Source organism: Eucyclogobius newberryi, unplaced genomic scaffold, assembly GCF_026437365.1.
Source record: "Eucyclogobius newberryi isolate DKJ021-1_F unplaced genomic scaffold, fEucNew1.0.hap1 SCAF_16, whole genome shotgun sequence".
Classification (NCBI taxonomy): Eukaryota; Metazoa; Chordata; class Actinopteri; order Gobiiformes; family Gobiidae; genus Eucyclogobius; species Eucyclogobius newberryi.
Window position 1 is genome coordinate 11,631,514 of NW_027315790.1, and position 20,551 is coordinate 11,652,064.

The window sequence follows — 20,551 nt, forward strand, 5'->3', positions numbered from 1 at the left end:
GAATATTTGCCATATTAAAACTCCAAGTGATACATACTGGGTTCTTGGGGTTTTATTGTGGAAGGGCAGACCGGAAAAGCAGTGTGGTGTGCTGCAGGCGTGCGGGGGCTGGGTCCGGTTGCTCGTTGTGCCGTCAATGGGAGGAGGAGAGGAGGATGTGGACATTGCTGACATCTGCAAGCCAGGGGTGAAGCGAGAAGACCGCCGACCGACGACAGCCCAGGCGCCCAGGAACTACACGACATGTAACGCGTCCACACGGTGCGGGCACACTTATTCGCCATTTTGCCGCTTACTTTTACTCTTCTCTGAAAAGATTGAGTTCGTGTTCGGAGTTCCCCGCGTGTGTACAGTGTGTATGGTATGCATGGCGTCTGTTTCGCACCCGTGATAAGTTCTGCTTTCTCTAAGAAACGTGTTGTTTTCTGTTGTGAAGTGGTGAAGGAGTCAATGATTGAACTTAGGCCAGTTCTCCTGTACACGCGGTTGTAGATTAATGATTAACCTTTCTAAATGGATGATATCGTTAGCACGCACACACACACGCACACGCACACGCACACGCACGCACACGCGCACGCACACGCACACCAAATATTCCATGAATCTGCTGCTGTTTTTGGTCACTGTTGACACCAGCTGTCAGAACATTGTCTACAAGGCCTATAATTTCATGCTTTAATATTCAGTGTGTGCCAAAAGTGATATTTCAAAGTCCATCCTTTTATTCATTGGTCTGACAAGAGTTCCTTCATTGAGGAACATCCTTCAAAAGCAAAGAAGGTCATCAAGAGTGCTTTTTGTGATTGAAGAAATCAGATATCCTGTTCTGTAGGTTGCTGTCTGCTTGGTCTATGCAACCAGTTTGACTGCTTATTTCTGTCAGGGTGTTGTGTTGTTGGCACACAGTAATTTAAAGTATCGTGGAATGTCTGGTGTGTAGTGGCAGATCACTGTAGAAAGTTGTCTGTGTACTTCCTTCTTTAGCCAGGAGTCCTCTATTGTAGAAAAAGATTCAAATATTGTCATATAGGAACTGTATTTGAAAAACAAGACCTTTCGACTATCATCCAAGCGTCCGATCTGAGATCTCATATATTTATCTTATTTTGAGTTGGGTAAACCTTGCCAACAGGTCCTGATATCAGCCTGTTTTGTTCTAATTGTTTGCCCTGCCTATAGTTCACTTATTTTCATTAGTTATGAGTCATTATGAGTGTCGATGAGTGTCGATTACTGCATTTGAATCTTTCTACAACTATGGAAAGTTGAAAGTGTAAGCATGGATGAATGATGACTGATGTACAGGTACATTATTCATTAGGAATATTGTGTTTTGTCCTGATAGGCAATGATTAACACAGGAATATGTGCTGAATAAAGTACTGTTTAAGTACCGGTATTGTAAAAACAGAAATGTTAAAGTATGTGTGGACACCAGCAAGAAAAACAACAACGAAATCTACGGATTATCATCCCAAAACACCTTCTATATTTGCATAATGCTTAAATGCTCTTAAAGTAATGACCAACATTACAATCACTTCTCAAATACAAACCAGAATACTTGTATTGTATCTTAAAGGGGCCCTTCCCGGGTTTGAACCCAAAAGCTCACTGCATCAAACGCAGTCTGTGATCTAGATAGCTCCCCAGTAAAGCTATCAGATTTAGAGAGAGTCCAAGGTGTGATGGACAGCCAATAAAGGGCTTTTTGTTTGCGGGCATCTCCATTTTGTAACCTCAGGACTCCCTCAGTCCTTTGGCCTGAATCCAACAGCAGCCAGTGAAAGAGCCGTGGTGCTGCCATAAAAGAAACTCAGTTCTCTCTGTGTGACTCTGTGATTGCACTGGGCTTTACATAACGTCATTGAATATGCAACCTAAGTAACTACAGCAAACTTACGGCTACAACAGTGTGGTTTTAAGACAACCCAGACTTTACTTTTTCTTTATTACGTCTCAAATTGTTGCTGCTACACTCAGCACTTTGCTACAGGCTGCCTCTTTGATCTTTTCATTTATCAGTGGTATAGATTTAGTCTTTGTATAAATAAGGCTGCTCTCAGGAAAAGGTACAAATTCAGTGTTAACAAGTTTGTGTTTAATCTTTGCTTTAATACATATTGTTATTGTTGTAAAGTTGTACTGCTAATATATTGGAGGTTAAACAAATTGTTATCATTGAATTCTTATTTTTGATCCATCCAAGGGATCGGATTTTGTTCACCATAGTGGAAATGTGTCTTTGGTTCACCATCACACACCACTAATAATTTGTGAGCTGTACATATTACAAACATGAATTTCCTCAGTGTTTATTATTTGTAAAACTTCTTTGCAGTATTACACTACAGATTTACTTCACTGACCCCTTTATAGTCCTATGTTATGTATGTTATTATTGCCATCTCAAGCGTGTGATGACTTTCATTCCCACAGACCTCAGACATGTTCCCTCAGAATGAATCTTCTGTGCGTATTCACACAATAATTGGTTCGAGCCATGGAATGGAATTCATTCCGTGGAATGCGAGGAGTCGTTGTATTCCCCTGGTTTCTTCTTCTTCTTAATATTATTAATATTATTATTATTATTATTATTATTATTATTATTATTATTATTATTATTATTCATGGTTTTCTGCCATCGATGTTTTGACCCCCTGAACATTGATGAAAAGTCCCACATGGGGACATAGACGTGATCGGCTCGGCAAGAACGCTCGTCTCAACTGCGCCACCTAGAGCAAAAAAGAAAAAACATGAGACGCTTATTCTTTGGCCTAGGCACATGAAACTTGGGACAGTGATAGAGCTATCTTTGACCTCTGACCTTTGACGAGTAAAACACACCTGGCAGCATCGCTCTATGATAAACAGGTAGTCAGCCATGCTGAATTATTTTTTTCAAAATTGTACTTGTCCTAGGTTTTTTGTCCGATCAAAACAACACTTTTTGCATCTAGAGACATTGAAATTTAATAATCTGCCAATTTTTTTTGACATTCCTTACGTAACACGCCCTCAAAAGGCTTAATTTCCTGTTTTTTCAAGGACAAGTCACGCCTAATGGAATTGATCTACGGAGCTCATATTTCACTCACTGATGCGTTTTTATGGTCTGAGTGGAAATAATGAATACCATGTAACAAATTTACTCTATAGCGCCCCCTACCCATTGTGTGAAAAACTCAACATTGTCTGATTTGTTTGAATCTCATGGGTTATATTCTCCTCAAGACGCCATGAAAAAAGTGCAATACAGATATTGTGTATTTTCACAATTGACCAGCAGGGGCGCAATTAATGCCTTCACTTCCTCTTCCTCTTTTATTTTGATGGGGCATTTCCTCTCGTGCCGCGGCCTTAGCATTAGCGTTTGCATTAGCAGCGGTCTCTGTTGCTTGGTGACGGAGGTACAGGGAGGAGGGGAATAAAGTATAAAGTCTTTAGACTTTATTCTTTAGACTTTATTCTTTCTGCCACAACTCTGCCACAATTTTTGACCCCCTGAACATCGAAACAATGAAAAGTCCCGGGTCACCGAGGCTCTCTCTCCCTTTCTCCCTGCTCAGGTCTGCATTCAGCACAATCTTGCAATTTGTCAGGACAAACAACTATTTGAGTCGCAAAGTACGCAATCAACAACTGTGAATTACTGAGCGTCGTTTGGTACGCGCGGGAAGGCGGTCCGCCCGCGCGGGTAGGCGGTCTCCCGCGCGGGAAGGCGGTCGCGTTGCGAGCCATCATCGCCGCTTGCGCGGCTTTATTTAGAGTTGAGTCTTACCAAATCTTCTATCAATGGTAACTAAATGACTTGGTGAATTGCTTAAGATTAAATTGCTAATGCTTATTTTTCTTTTCTGTAGAGGCCTGTGTCCTATAGGGCACTGAATAGTGAATGCACCCTCCATTGCTGTCATGAGGGGGCGCTGTTCTCGAAAACTGGGGGTGCTGGCCAAAACCACCTTCCTGCTGTGCCTGCTGTGGCTGGGCTACTTGTTCTTGGCCCGCGTCTCGTCCTCCGACTCTGTAGAGGACGAGGAGCACGAGGAGGAGGTGAAGGCCAGGCAGTTGATCTTGGAGGAGAGAGGGGCTGAAGCTATGCTGTCGAGACCCCTGTACCTCAAGCCACCTGTGGACAACAATGCCGCGGGAGAGTGGGGCCGCGCAGCGCGCCTCAACCTCAGCCCAGAGGAGAAGAAGCAAGAGCAGGACTCTGTGGAGCGATATGCCATCAACATCTTCATCAGTGACAAAATCTCCCTCCACAGACACATTCAGGACAACAGGATGAGTGAGTGAGTACTACAACCTGCTGCGGCTTTGGTTCATCGTTTGGCCTTTTACTAATCAGGCTGTGCAGTTATAAATGCTAATCTATATCTGACTTAGTTTGAAGCTGCTTTTCATACGAAACAACCACTGTCAGATATTTTAGAGATTAAGTCGAGGGGCAAAATGAGGATGATGACTCCCATAATGCACTGCTGCGAGGCTTACCAAAGCTGCTCTTTGCTGCCATGCCTCCACAGATTGATCATAACCAGAATAGTTGTTCTCCGTGCTGTCATGCTAACAGCTCAAAGCACACTACAACTTTTATGAGTGGTTTTCTCTCCCGCTCTGTCCTTTACTCTTTAATGATCTCCAGATGTCTTGTTCTTCTGTGAAGGCCGGCCTGTAACACACCACTCGTTCTTTAATCTGATGCTTTTAACCATCTTAAGCATGAAAACATAAAAGCTACATCGCAAATGTTCGTTGTAAATAATCTTGATTAATGTTGAACTGGAAATATACTAGCTTACTTTAAAATCTGATCTTGTTTTATGCAAAAAGAAACTGCCATGGAATGTCTTTGTTTACAAGTTTCTACTGTAATCAAAATGCACACACCCAAATCTTGTTATAAACCAAACAGCATTGAAACTGTTTAACTCCGGAGCTGAATACTTTGGCTGCATCTATGGCAGGTCACTAACAGTACTTGACTTGAGGCCTCTTTCTGGACACTGTTTTGGATTGGAGTTAGTTGGAGTTCTTTAAACACCGACAGTGTTTGGGTCTGTGTCACAGTCACTGATTCACAGGCACACTGTACAAAACTTTCCCTCATCATCATGTCCTCTTGCTCATTTTGCTGTTGCTGATATTTTCCCTTTGGGTTTCTTGTGTCAGTTCTGGCCTTTCGTCTGTTTGTTCTTCAGCCTCTCCTAGCACTGCTGTGGTATGTTGCTCCATGGTGTAACCCGCCCCCATCATCTTTTCTGCAGCCTTTTGTTTAATTTAATGACTGCATCTGGATTAAGTCCATTTTTTTTGGTCTTCATGTTATAATGGATTCTGAACATATTTTGACAAACTCCAAAAATGTCTCTCAAGATGTCAGAACAAGAAGTATGACTTTCGGCGGTTGCCCACTACTTCAGTCATCATAGCCTTTTACAACGAAGCCTGGTCTACTCTGCTCAGGACGATTCACAGCGTCCTGGAGTCAACACCAGCCATTCTACTGAAGGAGATCATCCTCATCGATGACTATAGTGATCGAGGTGGGTTGTTTTAATGGTAAAATAGTAACATTCAAATGTAACTGGGTCAGCCACCTGCTTGTCTCCATTCGAGCTGTTTCTCTGGAATGTTCCCAAAGAATGGCAAAAACTTGTCTATCTACATAGAGACAAGCAGGTTACACCACCAGGCAAAGTTCCAGGTCACAGATTTACTGGGTTTTTCAGTAAAGATTTTGTTTTATTTTTCTATTTACAGGGGAAGACCTGAAGGAGAGAAGCTCTCTTTTTCATGGGTCCCCTGTGTTCACAAATCACACATAAAACAATTACAGAATATCAAAATAAAATGTCAATAAAAACATCAACAAAACATTCAATAAGTTAAATACAATATCACATACAATATGGAATAAAATCATGCAAAGCAAAAGCAATATCTTTGCAGGTAATCTTTAACGAGCGCCTTGAATTTGTAAATGGCACAAAATTAAGACAATTTAAAAAAAGTATTATATTTTGTTCCATAGATATGGAGCAACGTAGCTGAAAGCCTTTTTTCCCTAATTCTGTGTTGATACGGCTTGACTGTAAAAGAAACTTGTCCTGAGATCTTAATCGATGAATACCTGATCTAGTGTTCAGCAAACATGTTAAATAATCAGGCAATTCAAACAAGTTGAATGCCATTACATGCCAGGCAAAGCAACAACATCTCCATGAAGACAAGCAGTTGAAAAGTTATAGCTCTTCAGATACAAATGCAACTACGGTTCTTTGAATCCCGGATGACTGCCAGAGGAGGTGCTTTTAGCACTGAATGATTCACTATACGCGCAAAGGGAATCATTCCTCGGGCGGTCAGTGGGGATGACATCAAGCTATAAACTTCATATTTTTAAAGTATTAAATCATGACTTTTGAAATATAGAAAGCCTATAAACAAAGGTCTTGTCAACATCCCCATCTGTGGATGGAAGCTTGCTGGTCCACATGATACTGCATCTTGGGAATTGGGTATCGGGTGTAGTTTTATGTCTTACTTTCATTAATTAAGTTGGTGTTTAGTCTCCGGCTGTACGTGTATCACAGACATTACTCTGGAAGGGTGACTTCAGTGCACCCTGAGTTGCCATTACATCACTTCCTCTCATCTGACCCAAGGGAATGCTAGACACGGCCCTAACAACCACAACCCAGACTGGCCTGTTTTCTTTATACCAGTATTATTGGTATAAGTTCTGCTTATACCTGTACTGTGCCAAATGAACAATTGAGACTTTACTACGTTTTATATTTGTGTGTTTTTAGTGTACCTGAAATCTAAGTTGGAAGAATATATCAGTAAACTGCGGCGTGTTCGCCTAATCCGCACCAACAAAAGAGAGGGTTTGGTGAGAGCGCGCCTCATTGGTGCCACCTACGCCACAGGTGATGTACTGACGTTCCTGGACTGCCACTGTGAGTGTGTCCCGGGGTGGATTGAGCCACTTCTGGAAAGGTATGCCTCCTAAATCATAATCAATAATATGTGTATGTTGGCATTGATGATCTCCCCACTGTAAATGTTTTATTCATTATGTGTTTAGGATTGGAGAGAATGCCAGCACTGTTGTTTGTCCTGTTATTGACACCATCGACTGGAACACGTTTGAGTTTTATATGCAGACGGATGAGCCAATGATCGGGGGATTTGACTGGAGACTCACCTTTCAGTGGCATTCAGTCCCTGAAGTGGAACGCAAGAGGCACAAGTCCCGCACCGACCCCATCAGGTGACACTGTGACTCTTTAACGCCAGCTCACATGCTCTAAATGATCAGATTGGCCCTGGCACTGGGCTACTATCCTCACGATGGCACAGTGTCATTGCGCTTACTTTTCTGATAGACTTGAGTTACATACAGAAATTAAGTTTGATTTGAGTTCATACTTTCCAAAATATGTGAGAAAATAGGACACCCACAGTGTTTGATTCTGAAGTCACACTGGAAATGTGAATGGAATGAGTTATACTTTTAATGACTTACAATACCCACGTGTCTATTATGGATGACAGTACTTTTGACCTGCAGTTTTCTCGATTCTTTAAAGGTCTCCTACAATGGCCGGTGGCTTATTTGCTGTGAGCAAGGCCTACTTTGAGTATTTGGGCACATATGATACAGGAATGGAGGTGTGGGGAGGAGAAAACTTGGAACTCTCCTTTAGGGTGAGTGAAGGACACTAATGAAGTTTAGAAGCACTTTATTTGTACTTCGTGGCAGCCACTAGTGATGCCAATACTGTATTTTGCTTATAATAGTAAAACAATATTGTAGATTTTTACAGATAATTTATATATAATCTGCAAGGGGCAATTATAATGTGTGTGTAAAGTTTTTCTGAACTTCGAAACTTAGAAATACTGTAACTTTACTTTGTCAGTTTTGTTTATAGTGAAAGATGAAAGTATCTTGTAGTTTCTTTGTATTCTTTCTCAAAACAACATTTGTAGACTTAACTCTCACATGCTCTTTTAAAATGATGTGTGTTTTCTTTCTCTGTATGTGATTAGGTCTGGCAATGTGGGGGGCAGTTAGAGATCCATCCCTGCTCTCACGTGGGCCATGTGTTCCCAAAGAAAGCTCCTTACGCCAGACCAAACTTCCTCCAAAACACAGTGAGAGCTGCTGAGGTTTGGATGGACTCTTATAAGCAGCACTTCTACAACAGAAATCCTCCAGCCAAAAAGGTACACACTGTATACAAAACTGCTGTATTTTAAGAAGCGGGTGTAGTCCATACTCACTAGCCCCAAACCCCTCACTCACACAGTCCTGCACCATTTATTATCTATAGTATGGTATAGATATTGATCAAATCTGACTGACACACATTTATCTGTTGAACGTTTTAGAAAAATGGATATGGCAATTGAGGAATGAAAAATTTGAATATTATATATGTATATAATATATCATCTATAGCAGTGGTTCCCAAAGATATAATTGTAACATGACACTGTATTTACTTATTTTAAAAAATAACAACTGTCTTTATTGTGAAGTTGGGTCCAAAACCACTATAAACTATTCAAATAAACTAAATTAAACCATAGGCTACCCCAAATAAATTGTCTGTTTGCTGTAACCCGAGTCAACATTTTTTAAGTGGGTCGGACGGTAGGCAAATTCTTATTTTTTTTACTTTGAAGGCAAAAAAAATATCAAAATTTTGTCATTTTTTGAGTCGGAGTGACCACCACGGGTCAGGCTTCAACATCAATGACGGAAAACGTCTCTATCAACCCGATCGGGAGACTAAATCTCACGATTTTAAGATATTTCAATCGACCTTTTGTACGCCGCTATCCTTTATTTTGGTAGCGAGCGGGGGAAACATGCGGGGGAAACGGGCGCCGCCATGTTTGTTGTGATGACGCTGCTGGGGGTGTTTCAATCCCAGAATGCATTTGCGTTAGTCAAATTTCACACCCTGACAGAGCGTGACATTACTATGGACATGTCAGTGGCACCGACAAGGGCATACCAACTTGTTAAAGGCTATATGACTCCTACGCGCGGTCTGTTTTATTATAGACGCATGTGGAGGACTGAAAATGAAGACGCGCATGCGGTGCGCAGTGCGTTATCAGTCCTTTGAGATGAAAGACAGGTTTACCAGCGTGATACAAATATTTGACACAGTGGTTCAGGAAAGACCGGTCGGTGAGTCGGCGAAATAATTGAAAAATAAAAGATTTTGACGTTTTTTCAACAAAATGCTGATATTTTTTTTGAGTCGGCTAGTTTCATACCGGGTCGGTCGGGTTACGGCAAACAGACATATTATTTTGCCTAGCCTTATTCAACACATTTTATAGTCTTTAAATGATTAGCCCTTTAAAAGTTATCCTGCAGTTGCTGTGCATGGTCATTTAGGGGGTCCCAGCGTGAAAGGTTTGGGAACCCTTGATCTGTAGTTAAAACTATTAAATATGACAGCAAAAAGAGCTGATTTAAAATAAAATAAACCACTATAACTGGTGTATACTTCCAAACAAGGGTCAAAGGGGATATTTTTACATTTGGAGTAGTTTATTCATAATCATTGGTCAATAGTGTGTTCAAATGGCTCTTCTTTCTGCTTTCATTCGTACATGTTGTGTCACTGTCAGCTGTAGTTTTTCCCGACTCTCCCAATGCATTGTCGTGTATATTGGCTGGTCCAGTAACCATTCCTGTACTCTACTTATTCAAGGGGCATTGTTGGAAATTTTGAGTGCACTACTTTTTCACCTTGTGGACATTCGGACTCCACCAAAAATGTCGTTTTATTTGAGAATAGTGTGGACGTTCAGACGCTGCCTCGTGCTTCCTAATTCAAAGAGTTTAACCTAAACCTTGATTAATTTACCATGGAAACTCACTGGTAAAATGGTATCGCTCTCAGGTTTAACCAGTATCCTCCTGCTGTTGCCTGTGGGAGAGCTCTGATTGGGCAATTGATGGCAGATTTGACTCACTCATCTCCAAACCCAGATTCTGAAACTCTGCTCTGTCTTAGTAGATATCTAATCTTAGTTGGTTAGTTATTTCAACATGCTTTGTGAAATGGGGCCCAAAGTAAGCCATAGTGTGACAGTTCAGTCTGGATGTGTGTGGAATGTGGATGGGTTGACATGCTTGTGGTTTGTGAGTGCGGTGCCTCTCAGGTTGAGTACTGAGCACCATGCAATATTTATGTATCTCAGTTTCACCTGTCTGAAAAAGTACATTATTCATGAGAGATTCTTGATCAAACAATAAGTTACATGTTGTGGTGATATTGAACATCAAGTCTATGTCAATCATGTTTTCATCTCAATATTACTTTAAATATAGTTTGCCTCAAAGACAGTGTAGGGTCTCAAACTACATGTATTCAGTTTATGATTAAGGAATATTTCTTAGCAGAAACGAGACAATACGGGGCACCAGGGTTAAACCCAAAGAGCTAAGATACGGTCCTTAATCGCGCTCGTTAAAAAGGTCTGAAGGGTGTTTCACGATTCAGGGACTTACACATAGTCTAATCAAACAAACAATAGTCAATAACTCTTTCGTGTAGTTTATTTATCAAAAGGGTAATCAAAACACCGGAGCAGAAATGCGCACAGGTAAATCACGGGTGACGTTATATCAGATTTAACAGCAGATTTCATGCAGATAATGTTAAACCAGGGTTTTGCCTTTGATAACCAAACGTGTCTATGCTAATCTATATCAAAAAGAGGGAAAGTGAGAAGCTAAAGGGAGGAGGAACAGCTGAGCTCTACCCAAATCACGCCACAAAGACCGCACTCTACAGAACCGTAAGCCGAGTTCAGAGACTCGGTCCGACTGGTCCTTGTCCGCGGACGAGGTCCGTGACGAGGCGTCGCGTGAAGCGGGCGGCGGCCGTGGAGCTGGCGGCGGTTGGGTAGCGAGGCGTCGCGTGGAGCGGTGTGCTGCGACGTGCTGTAAGGTCCTTGGCGCCGGTGGCAACGGAATTGATATCCGGGAGTTCCTTAGCGGTAGAACGCTTTAGCGGCGTGTTAGCTCCTCACGCGGCCTTTACTCAGATGAGGACGTAGCGCTGATCCACGTAAACGGCGTAGATTACTTCAAAAAGAAAAGAAACGAAGTAGCAAAGAAAGTCTCTGTCCGGTTTAGCGCTTAAGCGTAGTTCCAGGTAGTTCCAGGTAGTTCCAGGTAGTTCCAGGTAGTTCCAGGTAGTTCCAGGTAGTTCCAGGTAGTTCCAGGTGGTTTCAGAGTCCAGGGCTGGCATGGCCTTGTCGACCACGTGACGGACGGATTTTGTTGAGACAAAGGAAAAGTGAAAGGCGCTTCCAAGAGAGAAGACAAAGGGGATGAGAAGAGGAGAACAAGAGAAGAGAACAAGAGAGCGTTTCTAGCTTGGAGCGTCCTTTTGATACCTGGCCCGCAGGGCATGCTGGGAGCGAAAGGGGCGGGCGCTACTGCGAAAACTTCCTGTTTAACATTTTCCTGACCGAGAAAATAAAACTGGAGTAACGTAAATAATAATGGCAAAAACATTGAACCCTGTTTTAACATTTACACGTTAAACACTTTTGGCAGTTTGTGCACATTATTTCTTGAGGTAGACACATTTTACATCTTCTTTCACCTGTGATGGGCGCTCGAGTTAAAGCATTGGGAATATAAAACCTTAAACAGTGGAAAAATACGTAACACAAGGTGAAACATGCGGTGTAGGGAGTTGATTCGGACAAACATTCATGGCATAATCACATAAAACTGTTTTCATCGGGGCGTCTTCCTGTAAGACTGTGGGGAGAAGAAGATCTGTTATCAAAAAAAGGTCACAGCGGCTCCCCTGCGGTGAGGGAGACAGGGAGAACGAAAAACCCCCAATGTTCAAAGAGAGATTTTCTGTTATCTGGCCGTGGAATGTCCATCTCCATTCCCCTACAACAGGGTTTGCCAAGTTTAATCTTAGACAAACGTTGTTGATCCGTAAAGGGAAATGACTTGTACACTGTAGCTCAAACATTGCGATATGACCTTAGCCCTTAGGTGCGGTAGACCCACACACAATATATAGTGTGTGGGCGCGTCTGCATATGTATATAATGTATATAACCCTCAATGTCACTATAGGTACAGTCACAATCAAAAGTCAGTAAATAAGCCCGCATTTTCAAATAACTTGGAATGGAAAGGGCACGGTGGCAAAGCGGTTAGCGCTCTTGCCTCCCAAGAAGGAGATCGTGGGTTTGATTCCTGGACCAGACCAACGTCACATGATCTCTCTGGGTGGAGTCTGCATGTTCTCCCCGTGTTATCGTGGGTTCTCTCCGGGTTCTCCGGCTTCCTCCCACCATCCAAAGACATGCATGTGTTAGGTAAAATTGGCGACTCTAAATTGGCCCTAGTGAATGAATGTGAGCGTGAACTGTCTGTAATGTCTATGTCTCTGTGTTGGCCCTGCGACAAGTTGGCCACTGTCCAGGGTGTACCCCGCCTAAGGCCCGAAGTCACTGGGATAGGCTCCAGTCACCCGCGACCCCGAAAGGGAACAAGCGGTAGAAAATGGATGGATGGATGGATGGAAAGGGCATACTAAAAATGGGCAAAACTAATAATAAGTTAAACACTCATTTAGATGTGTAGATTAGCAGAAAGGCAGATGGCAGTTAAGAGGAAATACTTTACTGCAAGTAAAACTGAAAGACGTGTTCTTCGCTTCCGAAGAGTGCACACGCTTTTTCGCTCGCTCCGCTTGCTATCGCTGCTTTCCTTATTTATTTTGCTTTTTAATCAGTTTTTGTCTTCCAAACATTTTTGCTTTAGACTTTTTCAAGTAAACCAAGGATTTTAAGAACATTTTTCCAGTTTTAACGACATAGCTGACGCCAGCGACATGTCCGGGAGAAGAAGGGAGAAAAACTGTGAACGCTGTCGGAAATATCAACAAGAAATGAATGAGCTAAAAACACGGATATTTGTTTTGGAATCTGAAAAAGTTCTTCACGATACCATTCCTGTGTCAACCGATGGTAAGAAGAGCACACTTTTTACAAGAAAAACTGCTACTTTCAACCTAAACCGCAGTGACTCTGTGTCGTTTCCAAAACTGTCTAAAAACCAGAAAGACCAGGCTGTTTCTTGGAACAAACTTGGAGCAAAGCCTAAACGATACAAAGATAACGTGAAGTCACCTAAAATACAGCTCACAGATTTTTACCACTTTCAGAGATAGAATTAAATGAAAAAAGGAAAGATGACGTGGCCAAAATACAGCAAGGAGGAACTGTGCCACAAGCCAAGGTCATACGGATTGTTTTGATTGGAGACGGAGCGATAAGTCACGTGACGCATGAAAAGATAAACACACATTCTTTTCCAAGCACCACTGTTTCTGAGATAACGTCACTCCTTCCAAATATTATGGCTAAGCATGGAGGAGCTAAACCGCTGATTGTGCACGTGGGTGCAGTGGACATGCGGCGGGAACAGACTGAAGTTTTGAAAAAAGACTTCTTGAAGTTATTCGACGTGCTTGATAAAATGGAAATCAAAACATTCATAAGTGGACCTCTTCCAAACATCGACAGGAGGATAAACAAGTTTAGCCAGCTTCTTCAGCTGAACACATGGCTGTCCAAAGAGTGTGCCCCGAGAGGACTACACTACATTGAGAACTTCTATCTATTCTGGAAACGAGAGGACCTGTTTAAGAGAAATGGCCCCCACCTATGCAGAGGTGGAGTGAGGGTGCTGACAGAGAACCTGCTCCACGCTCTGAGGCATTGGACTGGGCCTGGACAGGGTCCTGAGCAGATAGTTAGAGAAAAGAGGAATGAGAGAAGAATTCCTGCTCCATCAGCCAGAGACCAAGCCAATGTTTCAACATCAACAGCACCACAACCTCAGCCTCCACCAAAGGATTCATCAGCAGCTGCTCCACCGCCACCAGCAAAGGATTCAGCTCCAGCTGCTCCACATTCACCTCCACCAGCAAAGGAACAATCTTCAAAGGCCTTGGACCCATCTGTGACAGGCCCAACAACATCCCTGTCATTGCCCCTGCCTTCAGATCATCCCTGGGTTCCCCCTGCAACATCTACTCCCACTAAAGATTCATCATTCTCCTTCTCATCTCCACTCTCACCCATGGGCCTTCCCAGCCATTTTCAAAGTCTGATCAAATCAGGCATTAAGATGGCTCAACTCACGCCCAATATAGCAAGATCAAGGGCTATGTCAATACTTATCAACTCTTCCCTGCACAAGCCGACTACACCAACAAAAGCCCCACGACCCATCCCCCCTCGCCTCTCATCTGGTCCCAAACTCTCCTCGGCTACAAAAGCCCCACCACCCATCCAACCTCGCCTTTCACCTGGTATCTCCCATAGATAGGATGCACTGGGTCTCAGCGTTGCCGGGACTTATTGTCATATTAAAAATCAAACCAACCCGGGGCCCTATGTAAAAAGAGCCCCCCCTAGTGCTATTTCTGTAGTCACATCATCACACAGATGGAAAAACAAAATGCGAGTCAGGCCCAATCTGAGAAATGTGATTCATATTCCCTGTGAAAAGATAAAGCCAGATGTCAGATCCTTATGTAACAAATCACTCTTAATTAATAATTTTATTTCTTCTTATAATCTTGATTTTATGTTTTTAACTGAAACTGGGGTAAATATTTCAAATGTTAATGTGATCGATGTTGCTCTGTCTGATCATTTCTGTGTCTTCTTTGACCTGTCTGTTTCTCCCAAACCACCGGTTGGTCCTGCAGTTGTTCAGAAGAGACACATAAGTGATGGCACAGGTGCACTGTTTATGGAAATGATAAACTTTGAAAATGTCTCATGTTCTAATGTAAATGATTTGTTGAACTCTGTTACATCTAGTGTTTTGAATGTTCTGGACACCATCGCCCCTATGAAGGCTAAAATGGTTAAAAATGAGCAGAAGGCGCCATGGAGAAATGATGATTCGGTCAGTGCACAGAAAAGGGAGTGCCGCAGAGCCGAATGGATATGGCGCAAGTCAAAGCTCCAGGTTCAAAAAGAGATTTACAAAGAGAAGCTGAACATGTACAACCTAATCTTATGTAGAACTAGGGAAAGATATTTCTCTGAAATTATTGGAAGCTGCAGTAACAACTCGCGTGTCCTGTTTGCCACAGTAAACAGATTAACAAACCCTCCAGCTCAGCTGCCGTTAGAACTCATTTCCACATCCATTAATGACAAAGTTCAGGGCATTAAAAATGCTATGAATCCCACAATGCAAAAAATTACCCTAAAACCACCAAGACACTTAGAGCTAACTCACTTTGCACCAGTAACTGACAAAACTGTCCATGAGATCATCTACATGCTGCCTCGATGTGTTACCCACCAGATTTCTAAAGTCTGTGCTGAACAGTTTGTTAGCACCATTCACTCACATAGTTAACATGTCACTTCAATCTGGAACATTCCCAATGTCTTTGAAAACTGCGGTCATAAAGCCTCTCCTAAAGAAGAGCAGTCTTGATGCCGCAGTACTGAGTCATTACCGGCCCATCTCTAATCTGCCATTTTGGGGCAAAGTCCTTGAAAAGGTTGTTTACCAACAGCTCACAGATTTCATCTTAATAAACAACTCATTTGATGTTTTTCAGTCAGGTTTTAGACCTCATCACAGCACTGAGACTGCTCTTGTCAAGGTGACAAATGACATCCGCCTGAACACTGACACGGGCAAAGCCTCAGTCTTAATTCTGTTAGATCTGAGTGCTGCTTTCGACACCTCTCGATCATAGGATCCTCTTACAAAGACTAGAGGACTGGGTGGGCATCACTGGCACTGCCCTAAACTGGTTAAGGTCCTATCTGGAAGACAGGAAGTACTTTGTTGAAATTGGTAGCTGTGTCTCAGACCACATGACCCTGACCTGTGGAGTGCCCCAAGGGTCAGTCCTGGGTTCCCTTCTGTTCAACCTCTACATGCTGCCGTTAGGTCAGTTGATACGCAGTGAAAATGTGTCCTATCACAATTATGCAGACGACACTCAGATCTATGTTTCACTGTCGGCAGGTGAATATGGACCAGTGGATTCACTCTGTCACTGCATCCAACAGATCAGTTTGTGGATGCAAAACAACTTTCTCCAGCTGAACAAGACTGAGACAAGACAAGACTGAAATAATCGTTTTTGGCGAGAGAAGAGAAGAGAAAGAGAAAGTGTTAGCGGTCACCTCCAGAGTCTCGCTCTAAAACCTACAAACCAAGTTAGAAATCTGGGGGTAATAATGGACTCAGACTTGAACTTTGACAGCCACGTCAAATCAATAACATCAGCAGCTTTTTACCATCTAAAAAACATTGCCAAAATCAAAAATATAGTGTCAAAACCAGATTTAGAGAGACTTATCCATGCGTTTGTCTCCAGTAGATTAGACTACTGTAACGGCCTGCTCACTGGCCTCTCCAAACGAGTTGTAAAACAGCTGCAGTACATCCAGAACGCTGCTGCTCGGGTCCTGACTAGAACCAGGAGTATGATCACATTAGTCCTGTTCTCAGGTCTCTGCACTGTGGCTCAGAGAATATACTTTAAAGCAGCTCTGCTTGTGTACAAGTCTCTCCATGGCCTAGCACCAAAGTACATCTTGGATATGTTAGTGCCATATGAACCATCTCAGACTCTAAGGACCTCAGGGACCGGCCTCCTGCTGGTGCCCAGAGTCAGGACAAAACATGGGGAATCTGCATTTCAGTTTTATGCAGCTAAAATCTGGAACAGTCTTCCTGAAGATGTGAGACAGGCTTCTACTCTGACAATGTTCAAATCTAAGCTAAAAACAGTTTTGTTTAGCTGCGCATATGACTGAAAGGATTTTTTCTTTGCACTCTTCTCTTTTGTTTGTGATTTTATTAGTTTAGACAAGCAGTTGGATTGATAATTTTTAATTTAGTTAATTTTATTGTATTTCTGTTTCTGTAATTTCTTTGTGATTTTAATGCATTTTTCCTGCTGTGAAGCACTTTGAATTGCCTTGTGTATGAAATGTGCTCTAAAAATAAACTTGCCTTGCCTTGCCAAGTTAAGTTATAACTCATCATGGTTACATCCAGTGATGATAAGCTAACCTGAGGGTGTTACAGTAAACAATAGTTGTTTTACAAGGATGTAGAAATTGGGAAGGTTGTTATAAGGAGGATGTTAATATTGACTTTTCTGCTTGTGTTCTAATGCAAATATATTTGACCTATATATGACTTTTAAGAGCTTTTAACCTTCTCACAGTGCTATTGGTACATTGTATATGTGCCCAAAGTGTTTTTTTGATTGATTCCTGCAGTCTTTAGCTAGAGAACAGTTTCTATCCTTCCCCTTGGAAACGCCTCCCAAACCGGGGCTACTCAACTGGATGAGTCCGCAGTCACCAGTATTATTATTATTATATTATTATCAACTATGCCCTGAGGGTAAATGATGAAATGGGAAAAATAGCGGTAATATTTTTTGCATTCATGATTAACTTGGTGGGAATCCTTCTTTTTGCAGGAGAATTATGGGGACATCTCAGATCGATTGCTGCTCAGGAACAAGCTGAAGTGCAACAGTTTTGATTGGTATCTGAAAAATATTTATCCAGAACTGCATGTACCTGAGGACAGGGCGGGCTGGCACGGAGCAGTGAGTTTCTTTTCCTTTACAGAAACATGTTTTTTTGGGAATTCCTCTAAGCCCTGGTCTCATAGTGTTGCACTCTCAATTGAGTACTACACAATATCTATCTGGACAGGCTCTCGCTGAAAGTAGTTGGGGGGGGAAAGGCGTAATGTCACATCAAATATTTGAATCTGATTGATCAAAGCGTCACAACAACAGGAACAAGACGAAACTTCTTCCCCGTCCTCAAACACAAATCGCTTCTATGTGCCCACTTAAAAAAAAAAACATAAAAGTCTGTCAAAGCCAAAGTACGTCTGTCACCGTCGCCATGTTTGTTTAGGTTTGTCCTTTTTGACTTCCCCTAAACTACAATCCTGCGCTGTTATTGGTCCACCACTCAGCGGGCTCGTGCAGTTTGAGCCTGTCCAGAGGGATTCTCATGATTCTCACAAATTGGATACTTAGGGATATTTTGTTTGGAAGGACATCCTGAACCTCAATGTTGCGCCTCTCCTTAGGTACGGAGCTCAGGTATACCCTCTGAGTGTCTGGACTACAACGCCCCAGACCACAGTCCAACAGGATCCCACCTTTCTCTGTTTGGCTGCCACGGTCAAGGAGGAAACCAGGTAATATGTTCATTCATGCCCTCATCAGTGTATTTGTTAGAACTAAGGAGCAGTATTTGCTCACAAATGGATAATCAGGCTTTAATCTGTTCCTTAGATGATATCCAACATTGTGAAATCTAAATAAATATTTGTCTTTCTTCGTCAGTACTTTGAATACACATCTCAAAGGGAGATCCGCTTTAACTCTGTGACAGAGTTGTGTGCTGAGGTTGTGGAGGGACAGATTTCCATTGGAATGAAACATTGTCCTCGTGATGGAGAAGACAAACCACGCACAATGTTGTGGGATTTCCAAAATGTAAGATTACCATAAACCAAACCTGCTAAATGACATGATCTAAATATGTAATACGATATGTCCACTTCCATTCAGGACGGGACCATCCACCACCCTCTCTCAGACACGTGCATCACAGCGTTCCGCACAGGGGAGGGGCGCACCGACGTCCAAATGAGAAGATGTAATCCTGCAGACAAAAACCAGCAGTGGAGGTTCGAGTGGTAGAGAAATGACAGACACCGTTTAAACCACAATTATATGCTGTACTGGAAGTATCCTCTCTCCGCTTTCCACAAGTGTCTCTCAGGTCGGCACCTCACTTTAGAGAAGAACGGGCCGTGAGCAGAGAACAAGTCTGGATAAAAGTCACATCGAAGTCAATAAACGACCTAATTCCCCTAATTTTGTGAAGGGGAGATGGAGGCGGTGGAAAAACAGAAAACAAAAATGGATACAAAATGATAACTGATGATATAAGTGCCTTTTTGAAGAGCGCACGAGAAAAGAAATGTGCAATGTTAATCTAAGGAAACATTTTTGAAAGCTTCATCATGAAAGCATTCAGTGCCTTTCCCCCCCACACAATGCACTATCAGTCTTGCCTTAGTAATATAAATGATCCCAAAAAAAAAGGTCAGTTCAGCGATTGAGAGATTATAAGCCTCAATTTTCCGAGAAGCACTTGGACCAGTCTAGCAGTACATTTAATAAACCCACTGTGTGACAGGCTCCATCATGTGAGTGGAGGAAAGGGAGAAGGCCGCTGTCACAGTACACTGCCCCTCAATTGTATCTTATGTCTGGAGCTATTTTCTTGCTAGGATGCTGCCTGAACAAGACTCAAAGCATTCTTTAGGCGTCTATACTAAGTGCAATTCTGTCTCCGACACCCTAGCGGTTGACGGGAGTGTTGTGACATATTCTTGTTGAAAATGAAGGACAAATGCATCCATCATTGCTTCTAAAATGTTTGCCTTGTTAATAAGTAGTGTGTTGAAGTGGATGATGCCCATGGATGTCAGCGTTTGTGAGAATGTGAATGCTGTAAACAACACCCGGCCACTAACTAGGTTTTTACATTCACAAGATGCCTTAAACCAAGCACCTTTTAAAGTCTTCAGTTTAGATGTGCCATGTTGTGTGTAAAATCTACTTGAATAAGGAAGCCCCCCCCCATTTATTGTAGAACTGAAGACTCGATCGATGACTCATCTGGACTCTGATGAAAAGTGACTCTTGGTCAAGTGTTTGTCAGATACAGCTGCATTCGACGGAGTTGCTTATTACTGAGCACGGTTTGTTCCCCGTGGTCCGATGTAACTATAAATATGACGAATATCCTATTGAACGGATACAATGGGCAAACATGCACTATGATTCCATGTTTTGTGTTTTCAACATGCTGTTTAATTTAAGGAATTGGAGGTGTAATGCACTAAACACCTCTCGAACTACTGATCATGCAAAGGGAATGTTGATTACTTGACTTGGAGAAGAGTTGGATGGAGTGGGGAATGTTTGGGGAAGGTTTTGGAAAAATAAAAATAACTAACTAATCAACCAACCACAAATGAATAATTTCTGATTCTTAAATGTGTCGTATGTTGTATATGAACTATGTTGCAAAATGAGCTCTTTACAAGTTTATTACAAGTACAGTTTTCCTGTGAATTATGGTCTGTCATAGCTGAAGGTCATTTGGTGCCATCTAGTGGTAGAAAACTTTGCAAACGCTAAAGGTCTTTTTAAATTTTGTTAGCTGGTCTTTTGATGTTTACAAGTTAAAGTAGATACGATAATTACTATTGCAGATATAAGCCTACACACGATGCACTGTAGGCAACATGAAATTATTATGAATGGCTCTGGACAGTTCATGTTAATGAACATGCATGAAACACATGATGTAAACACACAGAATATACGTGGGCTAAACACAAAATGACAACAAATAC

The 20,551-nt window shown here is 42.2% G+C and overlaps 1 protein-coding gene across 1 annotated transcript; it reads left to right on the forward strand.

The window, feature by feature from the left end:
• Positions 1-70: 70 nt before the first annotated feature.
• On the forward strand, positions 71-20,108 carry poc1bl (POC1 centriolar protein homolog B (Chlamydomonas), like). The gene is made up of 11 exons (XM_072447568.1): positions 71-261; positions 3,873-4,304; positions 5,389-5,558; positions 6,828-7,017; positions 7,106-7,291; positions 7,611-7,728; positions 8,074-8,250; positions 17,574-17,705; positions 18,203-18,313; positions 18,462-18,614; positions 18,690-20,108. The coding sequence occupies exons 2-11, from the start codon at positions 3,925-3,927 to the stop codon at positions 18,819-18,821; spliced, it is 1,749 nt and encodes a 582-aa protein (XP_072303669.1). The 5' UTR covers positions 71-261; positions 3,873-3,924; the 3' UTR covers positions 18,822-20,108.
• Positions 20,109-20,551: the final 443 nt, after the last annotated feature.

Coding starts and splice junctions, on each gene's coding strand:
- poc1bl (XM_072447568.1), top strand. CDS start 3,925: ATGAGGGGGCGCTGTTCTCGAAAACTGGGGGTGCTGGCCAAAACCACC. Junction 8,251..17,573: donor GAAATCCTCCAGCCAAAAAG/GTACACACTGTA, acceptor TTCTTTTTGCAG/GAGAATTATGGGGACATCTC. Junction 18,314..18,461: donor ACGGTCAAGGAGGAAACCAG/GTAATATGTTCA, acceptor TTTCTTCGTCAG/TACTTTGAATACACATCTCA.